At 45.5% G+C, this 22,293-nt stretch overlaps 1 protein-coding gene and 1 pseudogene across 6 annotated transcripts; one reads left to right on the forward strand and one right to left on the reverse strand.

Moving 5' to 3' along the window:
- Positions 1–376: 376 nt before the first annotated feature.
- Positions 377–8,690, forward strand: TMEM254 (transmembrane protein 254). 6 transcript variants are annotated; one of them, XM_055325777.1, is made up of 4 exons: positions 377–514; positions 2,518–2,621; positions 2,813–2,872; positions 6,786–8,690. In XM_055325777.1, the coding sequence occupies exons 1-4, from the start codon at positions 425–427 to the stop codon at positions 6,904–6,906; spliced, it is 375 nt and encodes a 124-aa protein (XP_055181752.1). In that variant the 5' UTR covers positions 377–424; the 3' UTR covers positions 6,907–8,690. The 6 variants fall into 6 exon arrangements, with proteins under 6 accessions (XP_055181752.1, XP_055181756.1, XP_055181755.1 ...); XM_055325778.1 differs by lacking the exons at positions 377–514; positions 6,786–8,690 and adding exons at positions 648–859; positions 4,127–4,298; XM_055325776.1 differs by lacking the exon at positions 377–514 and adding an exon at positions 660–859.
- Positions 8,691–21,430: 12,740 nt separating this feature from the next.
- LOC129509992 (small nuclear ribonucleoprotein E-like) lies at positions 21,431–21,754 on the reverse strand (annotated as a pseudogene).
- Positions 21,755–22,293: the final 539 nt, after the last annotated feature.

Below are 22,293 nucleotides of genomic sequence, written 5' to 3' on the forward strand. Positions count from 1 at the left end.
GCGACAACGAGTCGCGGGGGGAGGACGGGAGGCCAGGTCGCCTACTGCACAGCCGTGCGCCCAAGCGCCGCGCAGTCCGGCTCCGCACACCTTCTGCGACCAAGAGGAGGAGCATCACTTCTCTCGGGGTCGCGGTCACCGGGGGCGGAAGGCAGCGTGTCTTCCAACATCCTTCCCAGAGGCCCGGGAATAGCGAGACTCTCAGAGGCGGTCTCCCTAGGGCCCCCACGCTGCCCGCGGAGCTCCCGAGCCCGCAGGTGCCTCCGGCTCGCGGGAGGGAGGAGCGCCCGGCCCACCCCGCCCCGGGCCCCGCCCCGGGCCCCCCCCGGGCCCCGCCCCCGGCCCGCCCCGGGCCCCGCCCCCCGGCCCGCCCCCGGGCCCGCGCAGAGCCGCAGCCTCGCGGTCCGGCGGGGGAGCCGCAGGGATGGCGCCGGCGGCCGGCGGCGAGGCGCACTTCCAGAGGGGCAGTCTGCCCTGGTTCACCGCCATCGCCCTGTCCTTCGGGTATTACACGGTGAGGGCAGCGGGGAGCCGCCCCGCGAGCACAGCGAGCGCTCCCCGGAGCGCGAGCCCTGCGCCGGCCGGCCCCGAGCGGCTGCGCAGGCGCAGTCGGGCTCCGCGCGCTGGGAGGTCGCGCAGGCGCACTGGCCCGCCTCTGCCCACGGCCCCGAGGAACCAGTTAGCCAGGCTTTCCCGGGATGGGGATGGGGCGGGGGCGGCTCCCCACCCCGAGACTCCGTGTAGCTCTTTCAAGATGGTGGTGACGAAGTCCGAGGCCGGCAGGGCCGCTTCCGCCTACTTCCGTCCGGCCAGACGTTTGCCCGCGTTGGTCACCGTCCTGGCACTGGGCTACTTGGCGGTGAGGCGCGCGGCCGGGCGGCGCGTGTCTTTTGCCCCGCCGGGCCCCCGTAGGCCGAGAGGCTGGGTGGTGCGCCTGCGCGGCCCGCGGTTGCCTAGGTTACTAGCACGCGCGGGAGGTCGGTGGGCCCCCGGGGCGGGGGTCCGCTCGGGCAGCCTCGCCTCTGCGGCCCCGCCCCGCCGCGGCCCCCGAGCCCCGGCGGAGAGCGAGCAGAGTTCGCCGGGGAGGAAGGCGGGCCGCCGGGCCTCCGAGACGGGATGCTAGGGGCCGGGAGTTGGGGGTTGCTCGGAAAACGGGGTGAGGCCTGAAGGAGGGACACAGGGGTCATGAATGTGATGGCGGGGCTGTGGGCTGAGGAAGGGGGAGGGGCCGCCCCGACTGACACCGTCTGTCTGTCCTTTAAAGGATCAGCCCGGGTGGCCCAGGGCGTGACCCCGGGGTCGCGGGATCGAGCCCCACGTCGGGGTCCCTGCAGGGAGCCTGGGTCTCTGCCTCTCTCGTGAATAAATAAATAAAATCTTTAAAAATAATACTAATAATTTAAAAAGGGATGATAGGAAAGACGCCCGGAGGCGTAGGCCTGGGACTAAGTTGATTTAACAGAGAAGAGAGGCAGGAGGTCCCGGACCCCAGGGGCTTGGGGTGGGTCGTCGGGTCCCGTCTCCCGGGCTCAGGTTCCCTCCTCCGTAAAATTCGGTGTCGAACTGGAAAATTGTCGGAGGTGCGTGTCTGTCGTATGATTCTGGTTTCCTGACTAGTCAGAAAGTAAGAGGGAGGAGAGCTGTGGGGCCTTGGAATCTGGCAGGTGCTGCCCCTTCCATTCCCCCGGGGTTTGGGGGCTGGGGAGGAGGGATGTTTTGGGCTTTATTTACGTTTCAGATGCCAATGGCTGAGATCTGCACGGGGCAATGAGTTTGGATCTGTGGACACTGAATGCTCAGAAAAAACCTAAGCTGGCAGAGATTACGATATAGGGAGGAAGGGAAGGTTGGCCAGATAACAAAAGCCTAATGCAGTTGGGTAGTTGCTGTTAGGGCCTCTTGTCGTACTGATTTTCCAGCTCTGGGAAGTGGATCGTTCCCAGTTTTTAGATGTGGGAAGAGTGAAAGGAGAGAAAGGGATTCTAAATTAAATGGGGGTTTGGCTCAAGCCATGGCTTCTGCTGTAAAGAAGCTAGCCAGGGCATAGAAACTTAAAATTTATGAACAACCTGTATGAAATAATGTTTAAAGTATTTTATTTATTCATGACAGACACACAGAGAGAGAGGCCTAGACACAGGCAGAGGGAGAAGCAGGCTCCGTGTAGGGAGCCCGATGCAGGACTCCATCCCAGGACCCCAGGATCACGCCCTGGAATGAAGGCAGATGCTCAACCACTGTGCCACCCAGGGATTCCCTGAAATAATGTTTTTGGTGGAATTCAATAAGAGTAGAAGTCATCCAGCCTGGGCCCTGAGTCTGATAACCACAGAGCTTCCTCTGCATTAATCTCGCGGTGGCATAGCTTTTAGAAAACAAAAGTGGAGAATGGAAGCCCAGAGATCCTTTGGTCTCTGGTCTTTCTCGTAGAATCAGGATTGTTTCACAGTCTCAAAAATAAGCATTTGCTAATTTAAGTGACCTACTAGGTATCGCGTGCCTCTGGTTCTCTTGCAGTGGGTTGTCTTCTGGCCTCAGAGTGTCCCTTATCAGAGCCTCGGACCCCTGGGCCTCTTCACTCAGTACTTGGTGGACCATCATCACACCCTCTTGCACAGCGGGTAAGGAGGGCTCCAGAAATGGGATGTGGACCCTATAGCGCCAGTCCTACTGTCTGTCTGGAAGGCCTGCACTTGCCTTTAGATATCTTAAGAGTGTTGCTGGTTCACATTAAGGCACCTTTTTGAGGTTTCTGTGTTAGATTCCATCAGCAGATAACCATCACCCTAAGCTAGGCTGACTTTTGTTTCAGGTATTGGCTTGCCTGGCTGATTCACGTGGGAGAGTCCTTGTACGCCATGGTTTTGTGCAAGTAAGTGTTTTTGTTTTTGTTTTTTTTTTTTTGTTTTTTTTTTTAAGATTTTATTTGAGAGAGAGAGAGAGAGACCACAGCAGGGGGAGGGGCAGAGGGAGTGGGAGAAGCAGGGAGCCCCATGTGGGGCCCCACCTCAGAACCCTGAGATCATGACCTGAGCCCAAGGCAGATGTTTAACCAGCTGAGCCACCCAAGCGTCCCACAAGTAAGTGTTTTTATTTTTATTTTATTTTTTAGTATTTTATTTATTTATTCGTGAGCAACAGAGAGAGAGAGAGGCAGAGACACAGGCTGAGGGAGAAGCAGGCTCCATGCAGGGAGCCTGATGTCGGATTGGATCCCGGGTCTTCAGGATCATGCCCTGGGCCAACTGAGCCACCCGGGCTCCCCCCCCCCCCCCTTTTTAAAAATATTTTAAGTCTTTTTAATAGGTCTTTATCGCTTTTCTCTTGGTATCTAATATGAGTTGAGAGTAGCCATATTTAAATAATTCATGCATTTGTAGGCCGAGTAGAGTTGAATCTCCACACCTAATACTGAGCCCAGCGCCAGGGGAGTACTCAGTGACTATTTAATGAATGGATTCATTTCACTTGTGTTAGCTACTCAGTTATTTAGTACTTAATTTAGATGATTTTTCTCATTAAAGAAAATTCCCTGTTAGCTCCACCTATAGCAAAGATTTGGAGGTTGCCTTCTAGTTTGACAAAGAGCCAGTTATTGACGGAGCCTAATGATTCTCAACCCTAGTTTCACAACTGAATCGCCTGAGGAGCTTTTTTTGAAATATACACGTGTGGTTTCCAGATCCAGAAATCTCGGTTTGGTGGGCCTTGCCTCAGCAATGGGAATCTATTATTTTTTTTTCAAGCTCCATAGATGACTCTGGGATGCATTGCAAGCTGGAAAAGCCTCTCAGCTCCACCCAACAGAGCAGCTGTACATTAATACTGTGTGAGGGTCCTAGGAAAGATTCTCTCGACATTAGTGCTTCATGTAACCATGTACAGACAGTAAAGTGTGATGAAGAGGTGGTTACGGTAATGCCAGATTACTTTGCAGTTAATTTTCTCTGGTCAAGATGAACTATCCCCTCTATTACTGTTGTATTACTCATAAAAGTGAGAAATAAGATACTTTATAACAACCATGTTGTAATAATAATAATATTTACTGAGTGCACACTGTGCCAGACACTTGCTAAGTGCTTTAAAGAGATAATGTTATTCTATCTTCTGGTTTATGAAACAGACTGGATTTTCCAGGAGAGGAGCAGAAAGCAGCTTTGTTCTTTCTCACCCTGTGGATTGTTGCTTCTCTCCCACCCTAGCCCTGGATGAAATCTGAAGCACTTCCCAGTCACTATCTGATACTCTCCAGCCTAAGTCCAGACTATTTATTAAAAGCATAAACTGGAACCTAAGTCAGAATGTCTCTTGTCATCCAGCTGGGGCTCAGGAGCCAATAGGAGAAGAGAGTGTAGTTGGTGCCTTCTCTCTGAGGCGCCTCTTTTTCCTGTTCACTAGCAACAGTTGCTTGTGGTCCATTGGGTGGGAACAGTGAGGGGAAACAGGGCACGCTTCTGCCTTGTGTCAGGCAGCTGCGAGCTATGGATGTTGCATACCTGGTGTTGGTTCTTTTGCTCCAGGGGGGCCCGGGTGGATTTTGAGAAACCAGCCATCTTTAGGGATGGCCCTCCTGTAGTTGCCTCGGTGGTTCCTTCAGATGCCGCCTCCAGCCTGCCACATGCAGATTCCCCTCAGGATCTGTGGTTGGGGAGAGTTGTTCCTTTACTGAGATCTCTTCTGCCCTTCAGTTAGGGCCTCTGGGGCAGGGTCCCTTTGAAGCCCACCTGTGCTTCTGGCCTCCCAGCAGATCTGAACAGCTCAGAGTAACACCTGCCTTCCCCCTCCAACAGGATAAACCCACGAGTGCATGCAGTTCCCACTGCAGAACCCGATATTAATCTCTTCCCCTGAATTCCAGGGGACTCAGGGCAAGCTCTCCAAGTAGTTGAAGCTGTTCTTGGAGCTTGACTTAGAATAGGAAGTGCTCCAGCGCTCTTTGCAGTGGTCCCTTCAGCCTCGCAGCAGAATTTTAGCTTGGAGGAGTGTGGTCTAACCTCTCGGACACCAGTACTTGACACCCGTTCTGTTAGTGGCATTTGGAGCCTCTAAAGAAAACCAAAAGACTCAAATTTAACATTTTGCTGTCCAGGTCTTTGAAGGGTAGAAGGAGAGCAGGCCTAGAGAGCTTAGGTGACTGTTACTGTGCTCTTGAGATCATTTCTATAAGGATCGCGTGTTGCAGTAAATCACTTGTCACTGTACACCAGAATAAATACTCCTTTTGAATTATGAATGAACAAATAAATTTAAGTGAATCCAGCAATAAAAAGGAATTGGTGAATTCCTTTTAACCAGAGAGAAGACTGATCTATATGTTTGACTTTATAGCCACCATAGTATATGTACATAGAGATACAAACTCTTCTATAACTTTCTCTATTGTCACATATGCCTGTTTTTCCATGTCTGTACCTATGAATTTACCTCATTCATTTTCTTAGTGCTCAGTATTCTATTATATGGATGTATCTTAGTGTAGCTCACAAATCCCCCCCACTTTGGTAGACTTCGAAGTCTTTCATTTTTTATTAAGTAATACTGCATGAACATGAATTCTGCTGGCCCTTGTGTTGTTGCTGATTAAAGGGAAAGCTTGTAACATTTTGCATGAGGTTTTTTCTAGAGTTGTGTAGACCTCCTCTATCAGAGTAAGGAAGTTCCATCCTATTTCTCAGTTCCAGAACTTACATTCAGAATGGATGTTTTAATTTTTCTCCTTTAATCTGCTAGTGTGGGAAATTATTTCTACATATATTATTTTTAAATTTTGTTTTAAATTAGAAGTTATCCACATGAGACTTATTCATATACAGATGAGACTAGCAAGCCATTCACTTCAGTTGAGATATTTTCTTTTGAGCTTTGTTTTAGGCAGTTTAGTTTGGATGACTGCAGTGAGATGTTTATTATCATTAGGTGCCAGGCTGTTTACTAAGCACTTTGTGTGTGTTATTTTATAAATCATCAAAACTTGCTAAGATAAATACTGATATTCCTATTTTTCTTTCTTTTTTTCTTTTTTTTTTTTTTTAAAGATTCTATTCATTCATGAGAGATACGCAGACGGGGGGTGGGGCAGAGTGAGAAGCAGGCTCCATGCAGGGAGCCCAACATGAGACTCGATACCAGGTCCCCAGGATCAGGCCCTGGGCTGAAGGCAGCGCTAAACCGTTGAGCCACCCAGGCTGCCCCTTTTTTAAGATTTTTATTTATTTGAGAGAGAGCACGAGGGGGCAGGGAAGGGGGGAGAGGGAAAAGGACTCTGGGATTATGACTTGAGCCAAAGGCAGACATTTAACCAAGTGAGCCACCAGTTGGTGGCTGATATTCCTGTTTTTCAGAGGAGGAAACAGATACTGAGAGAGAATGAGTGTGACTTGCCCAGCATCACAGCTAGTAGTTGGTCTAGCTAGGATTTTCATTTGCTCTGCCTTCAACAAAGCACTTCCTCTAAAGCCATCCCAGTGCTTATTTTAACCCTGTCTGCTCTTCAAAGTCTCATGAGAAATCGGTTTATGATACCATGCCCTTGGCAGTAGCCACACCACATCCGAGGGAAGAGTGTACCATCCTAAATGCACAAGAAAAAGAAAAATAAATGAGCTAACCATGTGAGTTAAGAAGTTGGAGGAAAATGGCAAAATAAACCTAATGCAAGTAAATAGAAGGAATACATTTTTTAAAAAATGGAAGACAGTAACTCTTATGAAACGATAATGTTAAAATTCTGCTGGTTAAGTTTTTTTCTTTTTTCTTTCTTTTTTTTTTTTTTTTTTTTTTAGGTCTAAAGGCATCACGAATGGTCGGGCTCAACTACTCTGGTTCCTACAAACTTTCCTCTTTGGGATAGCATCTCTCTCCATCTTGATTGCTTACAGACCAAAACGCCAAAAACAAACTTAAAGAAGATATCTAAAAGCTTTCTCTATACTTTGACTTTCAGCTTCACCGTTTTGGGGGTGGGAGGGATGCGGGGGGTGCTGGAGTTTACTTGATCTTTCTACTTTCCAGAAATTTAAGACCTTCTGGTTATTCATCATTCTTTCATACGCTCTGGTTGAGCTTGGCTAGAGAAGCGAAAAGGATTTTAGCTTTCCAATTCTGCAGACTCACTTTTGTGGCAGAGGGCCCCCAGATCCCTTCTTGGGGTCTTTGGCAGTGTTGATGCTCTTTGTGTCATCTGGTTTAAGCTGTGTGCTAAAATTGCTTGTTGGTATGACTTTGCTCCCACCTTCTGACTAAGACACCATACCTTGACCACCCCACCTGAGCTCTCCTTTCCCTAGATTTCGTGTACCTTTCTGAACCAGGACAGAGTAACATTTCTACAACACATCCATTCCACATACACTGGGCACCTGTGAAGCAGGATCTTATCTTCCCAAACTCCCATTTCTCACACACCAAGAAAGATAAGGTTAAGATAAGCAAGTGCCAGGAATGGGCCAGGCCGAGCAGTAACATAGAGGCACAGAGGACAGGCTGAGGACCAGGAGGAAAGGATGGGGCAATGCTTTCCCTTAAGCCAGCCAGGAGCGATCCTTCCCTCCACGTAGCCCCTTGGACACAGCACTCAGTGGTGTGCAGGGGTCTGATGGCCGCTGCTAGATGGCTCCTTCTGGTCGGGAGCACATTTTAGCTTGATTTCCTTTCTCAGGACCTGTTCCATTGCCTTGCACACAGGTGTTCTATCAGTATTTTCTGGTCCTCTGAATGAAAACTTTCCACTAGTTCAGTATCATTCCAGTTGTTACAGGAAAACTGCAGAACCCACTCAGTGTATTCTCTTCTCAAAGGAGCACAGGCCTGCCCTTGACTGGTGGTACCACCACTCTGTGGGTCCCCCAGTAGGGAACCAGTGTCTTTTTCATACTTGCCTATTCTTAGTCACTTTCTTTTTTTCTTTTTCTTTTTTTTTTTTTTTTAAGATTTTATTTGAGAGAGAGAGGCAGAGGGAGAAGCAGGCTCCATGCAGGGAGCCTGATATGGGACTCGATCCTGGGTCTCCAGGCTCACGCCCTGGGCTGAAGGCTGCACCAAACCGCTGAGCCACCCGGGCTGCCCCTCTTAGTCATTTTCTACAGACTATAATGTCTCCCTCCAGCTCCAGCTTACTCACAGACATTCCTGAGCTAGAGATTCTAACTGGGAGCTACTTACTACCTCTCCTACTCACCTGACGAGACCTTTTTATTACTATTGACTGGCAAAATGACTCTGTCACCTAAGGGCCATTAGGGTTCCTTTCCTGGAGGACCACCTGCCTGCCACCTTCTCTAGGCACTAGACCTTATTTCCCATCTGTGATGTGGTAGGGCATGTTCTCTGTCTTAAGCAAACATTTATGAGAGACAGTCCCCTCCCCCCAAAAAGAGACCTCAAGTAAAACTACAAGCCTGAAAGGTTATGGATTATGGGTTGTTTCTGGTGGAGATCACTTTCTACAACTAAATCTCCATTTTTCCTGTTTCCTCTTGTGTTGAAGGGGTTGCCTTTTGGTAAAGAAAAAGATTTTTAATCATAGAGTTAAATATCATGGAAATCCCAGACAGATTTTTTTAAAAGCATGGTCCTCTGGAAAGAGAAATAGTAATGACGGTAATATTAACGGTGACAGCAGCAATATGGCAGATTATTGAATGAAATGAATTAACTTGAATAAATGCTGTGAATTGTCTCCAAATGCTTTTTTTTTGTATGTCAGTTTTGTTATATTGTCACATATTTGATTCTACATTTTCCCAAGTCTCTATTATGGAACTGTGTGTACAGTTCAAATATCAAGACTTCTTTTCATTGATAAAGTAAAGTGCCTTAGTTGGAGGGCATATGCTGTGCTCCTCTTTAGGTTTATAGAGCTGCCCAGAGCCCACTTAACTCCACGCACACTGAGTCATGGCTGGGCATGAGTATCTTCTTTCATTATAGGATTTGTCCTCCTTCTGTTTTCATCTACATTTTATTCAGCATCTGATAGAGTCTATGCAGCAAGTAAGAGGATTATTTTTACTTTTTAGATGCCAAAAGTATAAAATCTTGTCCTCATATGGGGTATTATAATGGCTTCCAGCAAAGAAGGATCTTAATGAGCAAATGGTGTGGCTCACTTTATAGACCCATAAAGTGCCTCCCACTGAGGAGAAGTAATCCACATCACATCAGTAGAGGCCAGATTCCAACTGGATACTGTGTTTCTCCCGTCCTCCAAGGTCCAGGTGCATAGAAGTTAAGTCATTGAAGCAAAAAGTAAGCAAAAAAAATGGGGACATTGTCTTCATGTTGAAGCTGTAATGGTGACATGGGAGAAACATCCTTGTTGAGTTTGGATAAGAAAAGGCCAGAGGCATCTCCACGAAGCAACTGTGGAAGGCCGACAACTATTTTCTTACCTCCTGCACATACCCAGAAGATGTCAAGAGCATGTGTAGTTGGGAAAGCAAAAAAGAGAGGACTAATGGAAAAACCCACAACTAATGACCTCAGCACCAGTGTACAGTTCTTCCTTGTAAACATCCTGCGTGTTCAGGACTGCACGCAGTCTACATCTAAACATAGTGTTTTCAAGCCATGGTTTTAAAACAAGTCCTGGGCTTAAGAGGTCATGTTCCAGATGTGTAGAGATGGCTCTTGAGCAAAGCAACCTGCCATCAGAGCCCTACCTGTTTACCCAGAGGGTCCGAAAACACAAAAGAGAAGTTGGAGAACCTGCCACTGAGATTAGAGAATACAGGGCAGTCACATTTTTATCTTTGCCTGGGCCCTTCCTGGAACCTTGTTAAAACTCTTAGTTTAGCATAAATATCATGTATCCTTCCCTTATTGGCACAGGCAAAAAGATGTTAGTAGGGCAGCTGAGTAATTGTAAGCATCCGAGACACCTCTGCAAGGCTCCTTATCCACATCAAATTGGGAATTACAGTTCTCTCTTCATCAAGGTTGGACAGTAAGGGACTGTAATCATTTCATGTCTCTTTATGAGGAAGAGATCTATCCTGATTCCATAGTGCATACTTGCAAATTCTACCCAAAATACTGTGCTTGTAATTTCTATAAACATTTTAAGACGGCTCCTGAGCTTGTTTAATAGGATTGAGCATACCAATTGCCTCATTTTTGTTTGTAGTGAGTCATGAAGGTGGATTAGGGGAAATATCTTGGACACTCTAATATCCTTCAGAAAAATGTTCATGACACTGTCGGGGTGGGAGATTGCGCTGTGAATGGTGGTTTCGGTCCCGGGATTCATGAGGATCCAAGTTCCAATAAAGACAGAAGGAAAGTAGCAAGCTTGAAGCAGTTTATTATTTTTTTAAGATTTTATTTATTAGAGCTCATGAGTAAGGGGGAAGGGAAGAGACAGAAGCAGACTCCCCACTGAGCAGGGAGCTCAATGCAGGACTTGATCCTGGGGTCCCCGGATCATTGAGAGGAAGGCAGACACTTAACCAACTGAGCCACCCGGGTGCCCCTGAAGCAGGTTATTATAGCAGAAGTACACTCTCAAGGTGGGAGAGCAGGGAGGTCCCTCGAAGTGGGACCAGCCCCTGGGTTGTTTTGGGATTGGATATTAATGGGTCTCTGGGCTGGGAAGAGCTGTGAAGTACAGTGGGGCGGTCTCTGAAGGGGGCTGCTTCCAATCTTTCCGGGAAAGTCCTCCCACAGGTTGGATTTGTTCTGGAGTGGTCAGGACAGCCTTTCTCCACGGGTGGGGCTGTACCCGCAATGTAAATACATTATAATGAGTCTAGGGGTTACCCTGGGGCAGGACCAGAGACAGGAGGAGAGCCCAGGTTCTGCACCCGTGGCTCTTGATCTGTTGGGCCCAAGGTCTTAGAAGCCACACGGTCAGGATGCTGAGCTCTCCAGTTTAAAATGTAGCATTTTTTTTTAATCTATCACCATCCCTGCCTCCAGCTCTAGTCTCCATCATTTCCCTTCAAGGACTTGGGGCTCTGCTTTGGGCCTTCCTTCCACTGCTCAGATCTAGCTTCTACCTAACAAAAAAGAACTTTCACTTTTTCTTTGTACCAAGGTGTTGCATGAGATGTTTCTAGTAAAAAGAAATTAGTTGATAAAAATTCCCACTAAAATTGAAATCTTGACATTGCTATAAATGAGAGTAATGCATCTATAATATAGAGAAGAAACCCCTAAACCTCAGCCATGTAGGGACCATGCCTACAGCACTAGTCATGTCTACACTACACATAATTCGCTTTAAAAAATCTTCCTAGGCAAGAATAACTAGGAAATGCCTCACTTGGTTTGCTCATTATACTTTTTTCTCTATACATGAGAATAATGTGCAATTATCACCTAAACCACCATGCAGATTAATGATACATTCAGCAAAGTAGTAACAGTTTACAAGTATTACACTACCCTTTGACCTGGCTCTAGCCACAGGATTTTAGGCAAGTTTGTCACCTTCTTGGACTTCAGTTTCATGTTGAAAAAAGAATAAAAATGATTTTACACTGTGGCTGGGATGAAAATAGGATGGTAAATTTAAATAACCTAGATAAAGTAACTTTTAAACTACAACATAATAATAGTTTTACTGGAAGGTTGCTAATTGTCAGTGATGCTTCTCAAGCTTAACCATGCAGATGGATCACGTGCAATCTCCTGCAGAAACGCAGGTTCTGTGTGTGGGGGTGGGGGGCAGTAGGGTAAGTTAACGGGTCATGACATTAAATTGAAATAACTGCCTTTTTTTTTTTTTTTTTAAGATTTACTTACTTATTCATTCAGAGAGAGCAAAGCGAGAGGCAGAGACACAGGCAGAGGGAGAAGCAGGCTCCCTGTAGGAAGCCCGATGCGGGACTTGATCCCGGGTCTCCAGGATCACACCCCGGGCTGCAGGCGGTGCCAAACCACTGCGCCACCGGAGCTGCCCAATAATTGCCTTTTTAAGGGGAAATATACTGATAAATTTAGGGAAATGGGATAAACATGAAATTGAGGAATTAGGAGCAAGTGCCAGAAGAACAAAAATATGTAATAGATTTTATATAATTTATATATACAATTTATATAATATACAATATGTAAGTATATATATATAATTGCTTTTATCTGAAAAATTTTAAACCTTCAGAAAACTTATATGAAGAGTACACCTTCATCTTCAGGTTCACCAGTTATTAACGTGTTGCCATATTTCCTTCATCCCCCTTTCTCTCCCTCCATATAGAAGTGTTTCTCCCTGGGACAGCAGCTGCAGACAGCACTGCACTTCACCTCCAGTGTACTCTCCTAAGAACACAAGCATTGTGCTACATAATTATTACATCCAGGAAATTTACCATTATCTTCACAGTTCAGATGAAAATCTCCCCCACTGTGCTGATGATTCACTCAGAGCCTTTGGGACAGCACCCGGTGGGAGAGTCCTGGATTCCATCCAGAACCACACATGGTATTGAGTCATCAGGTTTCTTTAAGCTCTTTAATCTAGAGGGGTTCCTCTGCCATTTGTTTTTCTTTTGCCTTTAACAAGTGATTTACTTTTTTAAAAAGATTTTACTTATTTATTCATGAAAGACACAGAGAGAGGCAGAGACGCAGGCAGAGGGAGAAGCAGGCTCCCTGCAGGGAGCCCGATGTGGGACTCAATTCCAGGTCTCCAGGATCACGCCCTGAGCCCAAGGCACCTGCCTTGCTTAACCTCTGAGCCACCCAGGCGTCCCTACCAACTGACATTTTGGCAGCGCCCACGCCAGCTATGTTGCAGAATGGCCCCCAATTTTTTCTGCCTCTTCGTGATCAAACTGAAGGCAAACCCACTGGGAGGAGCACAGCCGGGTCCTTTTCAGTGCATCTCATTGAGAGACACGCGGTGATGTTTGTCCCATTATCCATGATCCTAAATTTCATTACTTGGTTAAGTTGGCTTTTGGTTTTGTTTTTTTTGTGTGTGTCTGTGTGTTAAAGTTATCTTCCCTCCCTTTGAATTAACATGAGCTGTGTGGGTGGTACGTCAATACCACGTGACCACATGTCGCCTAAGGTGGAAAGATGCATTGATGAAGTCTTGCCTCAACCAGTTTTTACCATGGTGTTTATAAACTGGGGATGCCCCTACTGCTGTCATTTCTTCTGCATTTATTGGTTGGCTTTCCACAAAGAAAAGATTCCCTTTCTCCCTGCTCCACCTACTTGCATTTATTTGTTTAATATTGGAAGTTTCACTATGAACTTGAGGATTCTTTTTAAGTTTTTGTATTATAAGCCATTTCTATCATTATTTATTTCGATGTTCCAAGTTGGCCCTTCCAGATGGTTCCTGTGTCCTTTTGAAATGCCCTCATCCGTTTTTGAGTATTTTCAACAGTGATTTTCCTACCCTGGCCCTAGAGTCAGCCAAGCTGTTTGGCTTTCTAATTTAACGGAAGAAAGGTATTTAGAAACTAAGGTCTGGTCTGTCCCTTGCTGCCAAGGGTTTCTTTGCTACAATATCATTCAGAGGACAGACTTAAGAACATAGATTTTTTTCTTCTTCTCTTTTTTTTTTTTAGTCAGGAATTGATACAGATACCTTGTCACAGCAATTCTGGCCCTCCTTTTGTCTCCTCTTCCCAACAGCAAGAGTCAGAGCCCTAGTTTGAACATCAGTGTGTTTTCTTAATCACTCAATCCTACAAGACACACAGAATAGTTTTGTAAGAGTTCAGCTCATCAACCAGTATTACTACAGACAACAAACTTTCTTTCTTTCTTTCTTTTTTTTTTTTTTGCACTCATTTGATCCCTTCACTATATAAGGACATCTATTATGGACTTCTATTTATTGTCTCCTTGTGAATACGTTATGAATTGGTTTGGCATTCAGTTAGGTTTCAGGTTCATTTGCTAATTGGTATTCAATTTCAGGGTTTTCTTTTTCCCTAATCTTGCTAATTTTATCTTATCTCCCTTAATACATAAGCCAACAATAAGGTTCAAAAGGAAAAACTATAAAAAGGTATATTTGCAGAGGTCTTATTCCATTCTCCATCCCTACCCTCTCCCTACAGGTAACATTAGGAGGGAAAGTTAAACATGAAATCTCTTGCCAACCCAGAAAATCCTCTCCCCACATGTAGAAAATAAAGAAAACAGTTTTCTTACTGAATACACAGACTGCGATGTGCATCTATGAGTGAGATTGCCAAGACAAGGAAATCTCACCCTCCCGGGCCGCCAAGCAGATACACCCCATGCCACACGTGTTCTCAAGACAAACCATAACTAGTCCTCGCAAGAGGGTCCGACAGCACCTGTCCCGTCTTTTATCCATAGTTCTTCCCAAACTCATGTGACAAAATCAATCTTATTTTTATTTACTCTTTGATCTACCCTTTATTTACTCTTTTATTTATTCTTACCCATAACAGATATAATTAATTTTGACTTATCCCTCCTGTGTGTAATTTTGCAAATGAAAGCAAATACATATTCTTATTTTGCCTTTTCCTTAGGTGTTAGTTCCTGTAATAGATGCCTACTATGGGGTAGATCTTCCAGACTGGGCCAAGGCTCATTCACAAAGCATCTGACATAGGATTTGGGGGGCGGGGGGGCACCACTGGGAGGGTGATATATCAAGCTAATAACTCAACTTTTAAAAAAGATTTTATTTATTTATCTGACAGCACAGTCATAGAGGAGCATCAGAGGGAGAGGGAGAAGCAAGCCCCCGTCCAAGCAGGAAGCCTTATGTGGGGCTCAATCTCAGGACTCTGGGACCACGAACCACACCAAAGGCAAACGCCCAACCAACTGAGCCACCCAGGTGCCCCTAAGAACTAAATTTTGAAACACTTTCCACCTTCTATCCCTCTAGAGCCCTCTAAAATCTCAATGAACTGGAGCTGCTTCCCTGATAGAACTTCAGAAAACTCGAGTTGAATTAATTTACCTTGCTACTGGGAAATGAAATCACCCCCAAAAGACAAGATCTAATAAACAGAAAGCTCCATAAGAGGGAATCTTTCAGGGGAACCTGGGTGGCTTAGTTAGCTAAGCATCTGACTCTTGGTTTCAGCTCAGGTCATGATCTCAGGGTCATGAGATTGAGCCCGTGTCAGGCTCTGTGCTGACCATGGAGCCTGCTTAAAATTCTCCCTCTGCCCCTCCACTGCTTGAGCTCTCTCAAAAAAGGAAAAGAGAGAGAGAGAGAGAACCTTGCAGGTACTTTACTTTCCAAAGTAAAAGCATAGCAACCATCTGAGAGAACTGATAAATAGTAAGTCACAACACTGTGATCCTTTATTACTGTTGTTTCACTGAAGAGCGAAAGGCCTCATGGGGTAGTGGAGTAGGGTCCTTGGCTTTTGAGTGACAACTCTGTTCACATTGTTACCCAGTACTTATTACCTATGTCACTGGGGGTGACTCATTATCATTATTAGAGACTCATTATCTCTTTGAGTGCCAGTGTCTTCTCCTTTCTTGTTTTATTTCCTTTTGTCATCATGTCCCTTCTGCCCCTACTCCCAGGCAGCAATTGCAATGTGCTGCTATGCATGCATTCTTGCAAAATGTACACTGTTGTTTTGTGAGCAAATATCTTTAATGTAAATGAATGGTATTGTGATATATTAGGACTTAAAGACCCGATCGTCAATTGCTACTAAACTTTGACTTCTCCAGAAGGACTCTCCAGGAAGTGTGAGTTTGCTAACTTAACCTGGTTTTCTTTTCTTTTTTTTTTTTTTTTAAGATTTTATTTATTCATGAAAGACACACACAGAGAGAGAGGCAGAGACACAGGCAGAGGGAGAAGCAGGCTCCATGCAGGGAGCCTCACGTGGGACTCGATCCTGGGAGTCCAGGATCACGCCCTGGGCCAAAGGCAGACGCTAAACTGCAGAGCCACCCAGGGGTTCCCACTTAACTTGATTTTCATTTCATTTCTGACAATTTGCCAACAAGAGCTGAGTTGCTCATATTCTGTGTTGCTCCCTTGGAGGGGGAATAAACCTGTCTCCAAGAGAGTGTGGGAGCCAGCTGGAACCTATCTGTCTGTGAACAAGACAGGTAACAATAGAAAGAGAAAGTCCAGGCTCGTATAGCTCAACTTGGATGCCTCCAAAAATCTGCCTTAATTTTGCTCAACTTCAACGGAATGACATTGAACTACACAGGCTATGTGCTGAAATCATGTTTATAGTCCACCTGTAATCAGAATGCTGGAAGGGACTGTAGATACCCCCCCCCTCATCTTACACTAGGGGAAACTGAGTGCCGATGAAGCAAGGTAACCATCAATGTCACCCAGCCAGTTTGATGGCAGACCTAGGTCCCTGAACCCATATTTCACCAAGCGGCCTGTCACCAGTGTTAGATGAAACATCCAAAGTATTGTTCTCAACAGCATGCCTCACTGGCCAAATATTTTATACATATTATCCAAGAATGGTGCATGAAGAGTGAGAATTATTTCCATCACTGTTAGCTGCGTGAAACCCCTACATCCTGTTCATGTTATGGGTGCCTGCCTTTGATACTGTCTCCATAGCAATGCACAAATATTGCAAACATTCTGCAGACCTAGGGGTTTTCTTGCCACTGGTTAAAGATGCGGCAATAATATGTTGCATATGTGTAGAGAATCGGGGTATTTATAGCATTTACGAAGCTTTAACATCTGCACTCTTGGCGAGTTTGCTGGGCTTATGTTCTGGGTATTACAGAATATTTCCTAGGAAACTGAAAATAAATATATTATGGAATTTCACTGTTTCTTGTGTCATTAGTGTTGTCCTAGTGTCCTGTCATGCCTGTTGCAAAACACACTGTTGGGCCACAGGCCCGAATTCCTTAAGTAATCCCATGATATCCTTTGAAACTGCAGGAATATCACAGAATGGCTTCTATGTGGATAATAACAAGAGGAAACATTACTTGAACTCTCACTGTGAGCCAGGCATTATGCTTAGAGCCTTGCTTGCATTCTTTCCTTTAAACCTCAATAACCCTTAGGAAGTAGGGGCTGCTCCCATTTTCCCAATTAGAAGGCTGAGGCCTAATGATGGAAGCCTAGCCCTTTAACAGTCAGAGAGAGCCAGAGAGTGGTAGAGCCAGGAATCAAGCCTGGATCCCTCTGAGTACAACGCCTATGATTGTAACATGCATTCGTGGCCCATTGGTTCTGGATGACAGATGTAAACGCAGCATAAAATCGTTCCTTAGGGTTAATATATTCACAATGAAATACGCTGCTCCATGAAATACCTGTTCAAAATGGGCTCCACCATCCAATTCCTTATACAGAAATGATTCCATCTATATACCAAGCAAAGGATCCACTTGAAATGGCATCTAGTAGGAAAGACATTTCCATGTGAACATGAGTCTGAACAAGGACTGGCTGAAAGCCGATGGAGAGAGAGCCCCAAGCAGGTGAGCTGTAACCACTCCATCCAGACCAGGTGGGGCAGGCAGGTGAATGGACACTGGCCTTATAGGGCCTGTGAGCCAGAGACCAGGCATCTTCCGTTTGTGTGTGTGTGTTTTTTTAAGATTTTATTTATTTATTCATGAGAGACACAGAGAGAGAGGCAGAGACACAGGCAGAGGGAGAAGTAGGCCCCACGCAGGGAGCCCAACGTGGGACTCGATCCCGGGTCTCCAGGATCAGGCCCTGGGCGGAAGGCGGCGCTAAACCGCTGAGCCACCGGGGGCTGCCCTTAGTTTGTGTTTTGAGACCAGGCACCTTCAAGCAGAATCCAGGTGGAGATTAAGAATGGCCACTGGGATTAGAGGGCTCTGGGCAACCAAAAGGGTGTGTCCAGGAGCAGGGTGAGACTGAGTCATATCGAGGCAGGGGGAGGGGACTGTCATGCAGAATGTAGCAAGGAGAACTCAGCCTTCATCCCTCAGAAGACCCAAAATAGTTCTTTTTTTTTTTTCCCCAAAATAGTTCTTATCTTGGGATCTGTGGATGGATCAGTGAACCGTTAATATTGTCTGAGATCCGAAGAGGCCCAGCAAACCGACAGCCTGGGGCCTCCAGGAATTGTTCTTTGGGGGACGGTGGGGGACACTGGTGGATGCAGCACCAAGGCTCTCAGAAACACCAAGGAAAATGGACTTTGTAAGATCAGGAGCAGAAGAGGGTAGCAGCTGCCATCTAACCAGCTATGCCACATTGATCAGATCTTCCCCTCTTGAACTTCGGTTTCCTCAGGAGGCAGTTAAACCTGATCACTTACAAGTTTCCAGCCTTAAAGCTCCTTAAAATTCCAGAAGCACTATTCACTACTGCAACAGTGCACTGAGATAAGTAGTCGGTTCCCCGCTACCAATAGTTTTCAAGTCGAGTGAGAGTAGCCACTGGCCTAGTAAGGCCCTTCAGAGAATTCCTACCTTGGTAGGACATTGAGATTCGACTTTGGATCATAAAAACAACAACAATGACATTATTAATTATTACTGATTAACCACTGCTTGCTGGTGCCCAGCACTGTCCCAGGCATTTGAAAGCATCTCCTCTGAGGGATTGCTAGCGTTCCCATCTTGCAGAGTCACTCGGGGCAGAGAGAACTGGCCGCTTCCCATAGGTCGCCCTGCTGAAAGAGGCAGAGCTGAGACTGCAGCCCGGGGCTCTGCAGCCCTGGCCTGGGTGCTGAGTGCGAGATAATGCGGCTTCCTCCTGCTTGGGGAAGGGGGGGGTAATGCATCCAGCAGGCTCCCCACGTGGGTCCCACCTGCTGACCCACCCGCCCACCTGCGGGGCTGGGGGCTCTGCTTACCCCGCAGCCCTCCCGGTGGCAGCGATGGTTGGAACACTTAGTTTACAAACTGAATTTAGACCTCAGTCCGAAACACGTGATGCGCTTTCCCATTTAAGCTTCACCATGCACAAATTCTTCAATTATTTGAGGTTCATAAAGGAATAAAATCTGCAGATTGGTAGGAACAGTTTAGAATTCTCCAGTCATCTGTACTTTTAGTCCTAGGGAACTGAGCTAAAGGTAGAGTTGTTCCAGGGCAGAGACTTGCCTGTATTTTCTATTTCCTTCCTTTTTTCCTCCCTCCCTCTCTTCCTTCCTTCCTTCTTTCCTTTTTTTCCTCCTTTCCTTCCTTCCTCCCTCTGTCCCTTTCTCTAACCCTCCTTCCCTTCCTTCCTTCTTGTTTCTTCGTAGTTCAGTGGTTTGCAAATTTGAGGTGCAAAATTCTCAGTTTCAGTATGATTTAAAGAGTGTCCAAGGACTGTGTGACTTCAGGTCACATGTGGGGTTGAGGACCTTAGCAAGATGCCCTTCCATCGTCTGGAGCACGTCTACAGTCAAGAGTAGGCTTTGGAGTCCAGTGTGACCTTGGGCAGGCTTCTTACCCATTCCCAATCCCATTTGTAAAATGAGGGTGATGACAGGGCTCCCTCACAGGAAATGTTTGCTGAAGGGGGGATTAGTGGGTCTGAGCCTCTGCACCCTGGTCTCTGGCACCTGTGCCCCTTCGCACTCAGATGTACTAGGAGATTGTTGTCAGCATCACCCCCAGCTTGCATCACAGCCACCTCCACCTGCCGTTCACACTCGGGGACTGGGCCCAGTGCCACAGAGCTGGAGCCCAAAGCCCTTTTCTCCATTTCTCACTGGACCAAAGCCCTGTTCTCCATTTCTCACTGAACTCTCAGAGTTTAGGGAGACAGAGTCAGCTTCTCCTCTGCTCTCCCACAGCACTTTCTTTTTTCAATAATAAGTCATGGAGGTAATTCCATGCTGGCTTATGTAGCTAGAGTTCATTCACTTAAACATCTCCTTAGTATGCTATATTCCATTTTTGTACATCTGTTTCATAATCTATGGTCTAAATTCTTAGAAGTAGAATTGCAGAGTCAAAGGGTATGCACATTTAACATTGTTGTGGATATTGGCAGGTGGCCCTCCACAAAGGCTGTACAAATGTACGTTCCTCTCAACAGAATATGAGGCTTACAAGCTGATGTAAAGCTAGAGCCATCAAGAGAACCAAATCTGAGGAGATGGGTCAGTACGAGGCCCATCTGAGTCTGAAAGGATGAGCTTTCATCCCAGAGGATCAGAAGAAAGGCTACCTCCATCAGACTGAGGATGGGTGGGGTAGTAGCATCCTCCTCACAGCTCACAGTGACATAGGATGGATTACTTAGGAACCCAAGATTGGAGGATGCTTTCTGCTGTTGAGAAGGGAGAACAAAACCTTTATCTGGATTCTGCAGCAGGAGGATCATAGCCTTTAGTTCTCAATCTCTTTTGGATCACAGACTCCTTTTAGGATTTGATAAAAGCATGGGGTCTGTGCCCTGAGTGCCCACACACTCCCACCCATACATGTACATACAACTTCACATATAATTTCAAAATGCTCATCCAAAATCTCAGTGCACGTGAGACATCATACAGAAAGCCCCAATTGTCCTTCTGGAGGGTGAGATTCCACATAGAGTCTCAAGCCATTTCTATCCTCCCCAAACAAGGCCATCATTACCTGCTAGTGCCAGCTGTCCCACAGCTGATCGCAGGTTCACAAGCGAGCCTAGCTGAGACCAGTAGAGACCAGCAGAAGAACCACTCAGCCGAGCCCAGCCCAAATTGATAATCTGCAGAATCACAAGCTATGATTGATGGTTGATGCCTTAAAACCATTCAGTCTGAGGATGGTTTATTATACAGCAAAAGCTGACTGGTACAGTCTCCATGAAGAACAGTTGGATATGCTATTAGGGATCACAAAAGAGGACTGGAACAAATGGAAAGACGTTCTATGTTCCTGAGTAGGAAGAATCAAGATCACAGAGATGTCAGTTTTCCCTTAGTTATTCTATACATTAAATAAACGACAAAGGAAACACAAATGGGATCTTTTTGTAACCTGATGAGCTGATTCTAAAGTTTCTAGAGAACAATTAAGAGTCAAGGAGAATCAAGGGGAAAATCTAGAAGAGGAAAAGGAAATTATTATGCAGATGTTACAGCACATTGCAAAGATTCAGTAATGAGAAGGGGGCTCATGAATATGCCAACATAGCAGGTAAACAGAATGGAAGTCCAGAATCTAGGTCTAGATCTAGGACTTTGCTGAATGTCAAAGGCAACTTTTTAAATCAGGAAAGGAAACAAGTGTTGTGCAATGAATGTCAACGGGGAAACTAGATAGTCAACTGAAAAAGCATAAAATGTGGTAGTCATGTTTAACCTCAAGATTCAAATGTAAAAAAAAAAAAAAGAAGAAGAAGAAGAAGGAAACTCCGAAAAATTAGAAAAAAGAATATCCATGTGTGTGTTATTTTTTTTTAAATAAAAACAATCCCACAATGTTTATTGTCATCCGATAATAACCTAAAGGTAATCAAAACAATATGAATAAATGTTTTTGAACTACACTCTCAACTAAGGACACCTAAAAAAAAACTATATTTGCCTTCTTGAGAAATTTCATACTTCATTGATCACTTCTAGTTGGAGACACTTTGGAGCAGGGGAATTGACCTCCTCTTAGCATGATCCGACCCAGTTGTTTTCTCCACTTTGTTTTAGAGTGAATCTCTTCTGCATTATCTAATTTGAAGTTCACATAATCATTAAAACCAATGGTAGGGCCCCTCTATCTGAATATCTACTTGCTCAGAAAGCCACACCTGGATCCAAGATCTCTTTTGCAAGTCTCTGAAGATGAGGTTGATGGGCTGCACTATCATCTTCTATGCTTTGTGGCCCCAACCGCGGTGTGCCATGGTGAAAACTGGCAAACAGCACACTCCTATGTAGATTTTTACATAGTGGGAAAAGGTTTGTCTAAGGATGGTATAAAACACAAAAGTCATAAAAGGACATTAAATAGAAATAGTGATATATTGTACTATATAAAAATTTTAAATTCTATGTTAAAGCTATCTTAGGCAGATTGAAAGGACAATCATGAAACTGGGATAAAAGTGTGCAATTCATATCAGAGACAAAAGTGAACTTCCTTAATACCTAAAGAACACCCACAATTTAATGAGAAAAAGCTTTACAATACAATAGAAAACGGAGTAAATCATATGAATACCTAGGTCACAGAGAAGGAAATGCAAGTGGGTTTGGATTTTTTTAAAATATTTTATTTATTTATTTGAGAGGGAGGTGGAGCAGAGGAAAAGGGACAAGCAGACTCTGCACTGAGCTCAGAACATGACATGGGGCTTGATCTCAGGGTCCTGATCTGAGCCGAAATTGAGAGTCGGATGCTCAACCAACTGAGCTGCCTAGGCTCCCCAGTTCTGGATATTTTAAAAGATACTCAACCTCACTCATGATAAAATAAATTCAAATGAAA

This window comes from Nyctereutes procyonoides, unplaced genomic scaffold, assembly GCF_905146905.1.
Source record: "Nyctereutes procyonoides isolate TBG_1078 unplaced genomic scaffold, NYPRO_anot_genome, whole genome shotgun sequence".
Taxonomy (NCBI): domain Eukaryota; kingdom Metazoa; phylum Chordata; class Mammalia; order Carnivora; family Canidae; genus Nyctereutes; species Nyctereutes procyonoides.

What these genes read in the sequence shown, in the direction of transcription:
- TMEM254 (XM_055325776.1), top strand. Translation starts at nt 755, where the DNA reads ATGGTGGTGACGAAGTCCGAGGCCGGCAGGGCCGCTTCCGCCTACTTC. An exon ending in TGGCACTGGGCTACTTGGCG is followed by an intron (nt 860 to 2,517) that starts GTGAGGCGCGCG and finishes GTTCTCTTGCAG; the next exon opens with TGGGTTGTCTTCTGGCCTCA. An exon ending in TACGCCATGGTTTTGTGCAA is followed by an intron (nt 2,873 to 6,785) that starts GTAAGTGTTTTT and finishes TTTTTTTTTTAG; the next exon opens with GTCTAAAGGCATCACGAATG.